This window comes from Medicago sativa, chromosome 2 (genome assembly GCF_051527215.1).
Source record: "Medicago sativa cultivar Bolivia chromosome 2, Bolivia_mono, whole genome shotgun sequence".
Lineage (NCBI taxonomy): Eukaryota > Viridiplantae > Streptophyta > Magnoliopsida > Fabales > Fabaceae > Medicago > Medicago sativa.
The window spans coordinates 55,921,174-55,929,575 of NC_140750.1; the positions used below are offsets into that span (position 1 = coordinate 55,921,174).

Genomic DNA, 8,402 nt, shown 5'->3' on the forward strand with positions numbered 1-8,402 from the left:
TCTATCACACCCTAAACAAAATCAACCAAGCAGAAAATAAAATCAAAATAATTCACAAATGGAAGTTAGTATACTTTTTATGCTTTTCTTATCAACACTTTTCCTCTCAGGTAATTAAGCTCTAATTTCTTGCATATCTTCTCCATTAGTTATGTGTTCTTTATATTTTGAATAACTAACAAATTTTTATGTATGTAGGGGCTCACTCAGCAACATTCACAATCACAAACAATTGTCCATTTACAATATGGCCAGCTACACTAACTGGAGGTGGAGGCTCACAATCATCTTCAACTGGTTTTGAACTATCATCCAAAGCTTCCAACACTCTCAACATCCCTTCTCCATGGTCAGGTAGATTCTGGGCAAGATCTCAATGTTCAACAGATGCAACAGGCAAATTTGTTTGTGCTACTGGTGATTGTGGATCTGGTCAAATACCATGCAATGGTGCTGGTGGAACCCCTCCAGTTTCACTGGTGGAACTCACTCTTGCATCAAACAATGGACAAGATTTCTATGATGTTAGTCTTGTTGATGGTTTCAATTTACCGGTTTCGATAACGCCACAAGGTGGTTCCGGGGATTGCAAAGCAACTAGTTGCCCTAATGATGTGAACAAAGTTTGTCCTCCAAATTTTGCAGTTGATGGGTCAGATGGAGGGGTGATTGGTTGCAAGAGTGCTTGTTTGGCTTTGAACCAACCTGAGTATTGTTGTACTGGATCATATGCTTCACCTGATAAGTGTCCACCAAATACTTATTCAATGATTTTTAAGAATCAATGTCCTCAAGCTTATAGTTATGCCTATGATGATAAATCTAGCACTTTTACTTGCTCTGGTGGTGCAAACTATTCCATCACATTTTGCCCTTGAAACAATATGTCAGATACCATAGCAAGATATAAAATTTCTCCATATGGAATATATTGTAAGGTTGGAACTTGGAAGTAGATCAAGTCTACGAAATCATTATAATGAAAAAGAATTATTTGATGCTTCTTAATATTAATGTATTTTGATTTCCTTAAAAAATATATTAATGTATTTTAATGTACTAGTATGACAGTAGTAGTAGTATTTAAAGTACAAGCCATGTGTCGTAAGGGTGAACATTAATTGCAATGTTCTATTCTTAACGACATAAGCCAATAAATTAGCAGCTATTGATGCAATAGCAACCATAAACCCCGGTTGTTGTTCTATTTGGAATCTGTCTTTCCATCATTCGAGAGCTGCATTTATCTGAAATCAGTTTTGTCACCGAATCAAAACAGAATTAATAACAATACTCCCTCCGTCCTATACTCCCTCCGTCTCACAATATTAGTCGTTTAAGATTTATGCACGGTTATTAAGGAAATGATTAATTGTGTTGATTTCAATGGTAAAATTAGTAACATTTACTAAAACACCCTTATTAATTATAGTTAGTGGAGTAGTTAAGTTGGATGAAATTCAATAAATAAGGGTATAATAATGGAAAAAAATAATAAATGATGCATTGGTATTGTAAAGTGTGACAATTATTTTGAGAAAAAGAAAAAATGCTAAAGAGACAATAATTGTGAGACGGAGGGAGTATTAGATAACATAGTTGACAATATGCATCATTGATCTGACATACTTTGACCATGTTTTTCTACTAATACACAAAGATAAATAATATCCCTCCGATCTTATTTATAAGAAAAAGATGGGTCAACAAAAGTTAATGTATCTGGACTGAATTTTTAACCAGATACTTCAACTTTTGCTCACCTAACTTTCTCTTATAAATAGGATCAGAGGGAGTATCAAATAAGATGTTGGATTCGTCTCGATAAATATTTTTCAAATATTAAATTTTCATAAGTTTTAATAATAGATAATTAAAGATATCAAAGATAAAAAATATGCATTGGTATGTGTGACAGAGTCAACTGTGTCACTTAATATGGGACGGAGGGAGTAATAAATGTTGAGATGATATCGTAATGATGGATAATAAACACTCCATCCGTCCTTAATTATAAACTCCTTTAGAAAAAAAATAAAATTTTATATAAAGGGTGTTGTTGCTAACATGTGTTCTTGGACATTTGTTAAGGATTAAAAAATAGAAACAAGTGATAAATTTTACGTTGAATACATTACTTTTTAATGTTTCAACGTGTTGAATACACAACTTTCAGGATAAAATTACCACTTTTTATGCATTTATTTTTTTTCTTTTCTTAAACATACTTCTGATTAATACAACTAACTTGTCTTGAAATATGAAAATTTTGACATGCATCATCTCTAGATTGTCAAATTGGAAAAGCAAATTTCTTTCGTTTGGTGGTCGTTTGATTCTTCTTAAATATGTCCTGTCATCTGTTCCGGTTTACTTTCTTTCCTTCTTCAAGGCTCCCACAGGAATAATTTCTTCTATCGAATCTTTATTTAAAAAATAAAATTGGTGTGTGTGTGTGTGTGTGTTGGGGGGGGGGGGGGGGGGGGGGGGGCTGTGAGGATATTAGAAAAATTGAATTGCTTGGGTTGACTGGACTTATGTTTGTATGCCGAAGGAGGAGGGTGGGTTAGGTGATCGGAGGTTGAGGGAATTTAATATTGCTTTACTTGGGAAGTGGTGTTGGCGTATGTTAGTGGATAAGGAGGGATTATGGTATCGAGTCTTAAAGGCTAGGTACGGGGAGGTGGGAGGGCGGTTGAAGGAAGGGGGGGGATAGTTCGGTCTGGTGGCGGACGATGTCCGGTATACGGAGTGGTGTCGGATTCGGGGAGGGAAGTTGGTTTGAGGAGAATGTTCGTAGAGTGGTTGGTGGAGGGGGTGCACCTCTTTGTGTACGTTTTCCTCGCTTGTATGACCTGGCTGAAAATAAGGGGGTGATGGTGAGGGAGATGGCTAGGAGAGGGTGGGTGGTCGGAGGTGATGCTTGGGAGTGGCGGAGGTGTCTTTTGGCGTGGGAAGAGGAGTCTGTTATGGAGTGTTCTTCCTCGCTGTGTAATATTGTTTTGCAGGACCATGTTCTTGACAGCTGGCGCTGGGTTATGGATCTTATTCCGTTAAGGGGGTTTACCAGTATTTCACGTTATCTGACACCTCTCTGGAGCGAGGCTTTTTTGATGTAACATGGCTGAAGCAGGTTCCGTTGAAGGTTTTCAATATTTGTTTGGAGGCTCCTTCGCAACAGACTACCTACCAAAGACAATCTTATCCGTAGGAGAGCTCTTCATCATGACGACATTTTTTGCATAGGTGGATGTGGGTGTTCGGAAACGACGAGTCATCTTCTTTTCCGATGTGACATCTTTAGCAGTGTATGGCACGGGGTTTATCAGTGGCTTCAGGTCTCATTCATTTCTGTTGACTCTGTTCGTGAGCATCTTATTCAGTTTGGTCACATGGCGGGGTTACCACGATTTACGCATTCTTTCTTCAGAGTGATCTAGCATGCTTGCATTTGGACAGTTTAGAAGGAAAGAAACAATAGGATCTTCAAAAACAAAGCACTGGACTTGGTTCAATTACTAGACAAAGTAAAGTTTGTATCTTTTTCTTGGTTAAGGGTGAATAGGCTCACTTCAGCTTTCAGTTATAATGACTGGTGGCGACACCCGTTAATTTGTATGGGTGTTAGGGAGTAGTCTTCTTGTCCATTTTTCATTCTGTTTTGTGTAGTAACAGAAACCTGATCTTGTATTTTTGGAGGAGTGACTCTATTTGCACACCTTGTGCGAGATGATTTACTCCCGTTGTTTAATCTAATTTCATTTTGGCTTCTTCAAAATAAAAAACAAACAAAGAATAATTTAGTAAAACTTACACACAAATTAACTACACTGTCAATATTTCTTAACATGTGTGAAATTAATCAAATGAGCTTATAATAAGAGACAAACGAAGTATAAGAACAAAGATAAATAAATTTCTTTTATTTTTCTACAACCATTAAACACTTCATTTTCTCTCGTTGTATCACATCATCAAACTATCATATCTATCACATCATTTTTTTCTCTTTTTCCACTTTGTTACAAGGAGTATACACCCTCAAGAGGTGTACACAAAATATTTTCCTAAATATAATATCTCAATCAATTATTATATTTATCATATCTCAACAAATAATAATAATGATTATAATGTTAACATGTTTGAATGCATATATGGATGGTAAAGCCTAAAGCGGGTTGGTCCGACCCATAAACTCGGCCCAATTTAAACCTGTCGAAATTGGGTTAGTGCAGGGCGAAACAACTAAAGTAGTTAAATTTAAAACGTCACTATGTTCCTTTAGCGGGCTAGAGGGTCGGCCCGTCAAACTATTGTATTTTACGTTTTTCATTTCCAATCAATCATAAAAGTTTAAAATTTGTTGCTATTGTTATCCAAAATGGTTTTTTTTTAGTTATTCACATCATTTGCCTGGTCGGCCGAATAATCTTTAACATTATATGAGGTATAAAACAAGTTTTGTTATATGAGGTCTTTTTTGTATCCATATGAGGCCTTTTTCCTTATAAAATTTAATTAAAACATTCTTTTTACTGGTACGCCTAGAGTGATTGCTTTAGTGGCCTTACCCTTGTAATTATTATTAAAAAAAAAAAAACTTGAGCAGCAACATTAACAACAGTGAACTAATAAAATAATTCTTCTAAAAAAGCAATTGTCGACTAATGATTTCATATTGTAATTCACATGATTTCTAAGTAAAAAATCAAAATAAAAGAAATGAAAGGTTTTTTTAACTAACTTGCAGGTTGACCCGGCTCACACTGTTCTTGTCAACACACTTAAATTAACGGATTAAACAGTTCGGATCGGCAGGCTTGACGTGTACTAACCCTACTCGCAAACATTTTCTAAAGAGAAATATATTTTTAAATTGCTAAGAATATTTGAAGTTTGTCTCGAATCCAACTATGTTTATTAGATAATGTATCCAACTCTTAAACAATCACAGGAATTGTGATTTCCTATTGTTAACTTTTCTTTAATAAAAATAAAATGATATTAATTAATTTAAATTGATAGAGTACATCAAATACAACTACATTTAATATTGCTAAAAAAATAAATGATGAATATGCGAACAAATTTATAACATCCGAGTTAATAGCATACAATGACAAAAGGTCTATAAATAATAAGATAAATCGAAGTGACCAGAAATCAAACAACGCCACACAAGACGGGAAATCAAACAACGTCGCGCAAGACAACGAATAAACAACGCCGTACTCAAACGAGGAAATCACGATAAAAGGAAAACATATATCTATGTGATAAATAGGGGGGAAAAGATGAAGATGGTGTGATATTTGGTCAAAAATTGACCCAAAATCACCTCCTCAAGGAAGATGATGGAAGAGAGAACATAGAGAAAGAAAAGACTTGTTGGAGAGTGGTTTGTTGTGAAACATATTATCCTATTTACACATAGTAAAATGGACTGATGAAAATTGAGATATAGACAACATATATGATAGGATCATTGTGACAACTTTATCTATAACTATGTTTGGGACATGATAAATTGACATGGTGATGTCAAATTTAATAATATAACGTCTTTGATAATTTTTTACCGCATAATTGTATTATAAAATTGACCATAAGAATGAAAGATATTATAACATATATTATGTCTACAAAATTTTACATTAATCGAAAACCATTTTATATGTCAATAAGATACATCAAAATTAAATTCCTAAAAAAAACGTGTTTAAGCCGTTAATTTTGACTATCTCATTGACACATGAAATGATTTTTGATTAATGTCAAATTTTATAGACATGTGTATCTTTCAATAAAACTGTCGATTTTATAATACAGTTATACATTAAAGAATTATCGTAGGTGTCATATATAAGTTTGACATCATAGTATCAATTGATCCTGTCTCATATATAATACTATTTAATTTATTGATTAAAAAAGGTTAAATCTTGAAATAAATAAAGAAAGAAAGGTTAAATTTCAATAAACTAGTAACAACACAGATACCATAATAATTAAAAATATTAATTAATAAATAGTTAAATCTCATTAAAATAGAAACAATACCACCATAATAAGAATAATATTAGACACTATTAAAATAGCTGATTTCAATATTATTTGTCAAAAATATTTGACAATATTATATGTCAAAAATTATATCTCTTTATCTATACAATTGAACACAATAGAAAGAGGACTGGTGAACACATTAGTGTCCGTCTAAATGTTAGTCCTAATAATATGAATAAAATAATCAAGATAAATCTTTACATTTTTGTTATGATGAAAGCCATTGTAGCTGAAAATGGAGTTATGATATCCCATTTCAATTTGCAGATGATACTTTGTTTATAGATGAAAAAAGTTGGGCTAACATAAGATCTCTAAAAGCCGTCCTAATTCTCTTTGAGGTGATCTTAAGTCTTAAAGTGAATTTTCACAAGAACCACGTAGTTGGGATAAATCTTTCTAATACATGGTTGGTTGAGGCTTTAGCAACACTGAATTGCCAAAGAGGGTATCTTCCTTTCTCTTATTTGGGTTTACTAATTGGTGTTGATTCTCATAAACTAAAGTTTTGAAATCCTCTGGTTGATCATATTAAGTATAGACTGTGAGTTTAGAAGAGCAGAAATTTATTTATGGGGATTCACTTGATTCTCCTGAAGTTTGTCATGACATCTCTACTGGTCTATTTTCTTTACTTATTTAAGGCTTCCGCAGGTATTATTTCTTCTATCAAATCTATTTTTAATTGTTCTTTATTGGGAGAAATGGGGATTTTGGGAAAATAACTTGGATCAAATGGGATACTATTTGCCTGCAAAAGGAGTTTGGAGGATTAGGGGTTAGAAGAATTAGGGAATTTAATGTGTATCTTTTGGGGAAGTGGTGTTGGAGGTTGAGGGATGAATTTAATGTAGCATCATTTGTTTTCTTTAACCGAAGAGACTCAGTTTTGTTCTTCCTTTCTGGAGATGTGTTCCTCATGTACTGGCTCAGTTTTCCTCGTTGTATAGGATCTCAATGACATTCATGTGGTATGCAGTCATCGGTGGTGTGTCTGTGATACTTGTGGAAGCGACAATATTACTTTTTTCCTACTAGCCTTTAGGAATTTGATTCCAGCCCCTTTAAATTCAGCGGACGTGCTCTCCGCAAGGATCTTATCTCTAGATAATGTGAGTGGTGTGTATTCATTGAACGGGTCAATGGTCCCTCAATTGTCTTTTCGAGGCATTTCTTCCTTGCGTTAATCCTGATTTGGCCTCTTGGAGGATTCCGCTAGAGGATCCTCCTTTCGTAATTTTTGAAAGTTGCCAGCAGTAAGTTTCTCCTTGTATCTGATATAAGTTTTTGCGAGGTTAAGGAACTCACTGAGAGATCTGATCTCTTCGACTCATAGCTTTACATAATTAGTTATTGGTTAGAGACATCTTTGTAACAAATATAGTTTCATCTTTATGTCCGCTGCTCAGATTTGAACATCTTTGTTGAAATGTTTGATGTAGTCTCGAAGAGGCTCGTTCTTCCCTTGGAAAATAGATTACAAGATCAACCATCTCAGCTTGACTTCTTGATGCATTGAAATAGGCAGTGAACTATCTACATAGTTCCTCCTATGAGTCGATGGACTCCTTTCTCAAGCTTACGTACCACAACATGGCTCCCTTTTGCGGTATTGTAATTAAAAGCCTACATTTAACCGTTTCTCTTACTTTAAGATAGTCGAGAATTATTTCAGTGTTCTCGATGTGTTCCTCAAGAGATGTGGTTATGTCGTACGAATCCATCTATTATGGCTTCTCCAAACCTGTTGTATTTTTTGCTTCTTGGATCCTCCTTGTTAAAGGACCTTTGGGAACCAGTTTGTCCTCCTCGTGAGATAAGGAACGTGAGAGACGTGGTTTTCCCTTCACATGGTATTTTGGTCGCAAGGACCTTCTTGGTTTTTCAACCTGATAGTGTTATTGGGACCTTGATCTCTCATGGGTGCAACTTCTCCTCCTTCGATAGGATTATGGTGTTGGGGAGCGTTCACGACGGCGATGGGCCATTTCTTCTTCTGCTGACTGCAGTTCTTCCATTCGACGAAGGTCATGATTCTGCTCTATAATCACATTGTTTTGGTGATGCAAGGTTTCAATGGTGTTGTTAAGTATTGTGTCTGTTCCTGGAATAATGGTTGGTATAGTTGCGGGAGCTGAAGGTTCGTGGAAGGGTATTTCGCGTGCTGGCATGACTATTGGAAGAGGTCAATGGTTTACTTCCTTTAACTTTTTAAGGGATCAAAAATGTTGACGGAAAATTTTACTAGAACTAAAAATGTTGATGAAAATTTTACAGGGACTAAACATGTTGGCAGAAAATCAGGGACTAAAAATGTGATTTTTTTAATAAAC

At 34.8% G+C, this 8,402-nt stretch overlaps 1 protein-coding gene across 1 annotated transcript; it reads left to right on the forward strand.

Annotated features, from left to right (window-relative positions):
- On the forward strand, positions 1-1,008 carry LOC146949112 (thaumatin-like protein 1). The gene is made up of 2 exons (XM_085745208.1): positions 1-110; positions 199-1,008. Exons 1-2 carry the CDS (start codon positions 59-61, stop codon positions 876-878), a joined length of 732 nt encoding a protein of 243 aa, XP_085601334.1. The 5' UTR covers positions 1-58; the 3' UTR covers positions 879-1,008.
- The last annotated feature ends 7,394 nt before the right edge of the window (positions 1,009-8,402 follow it).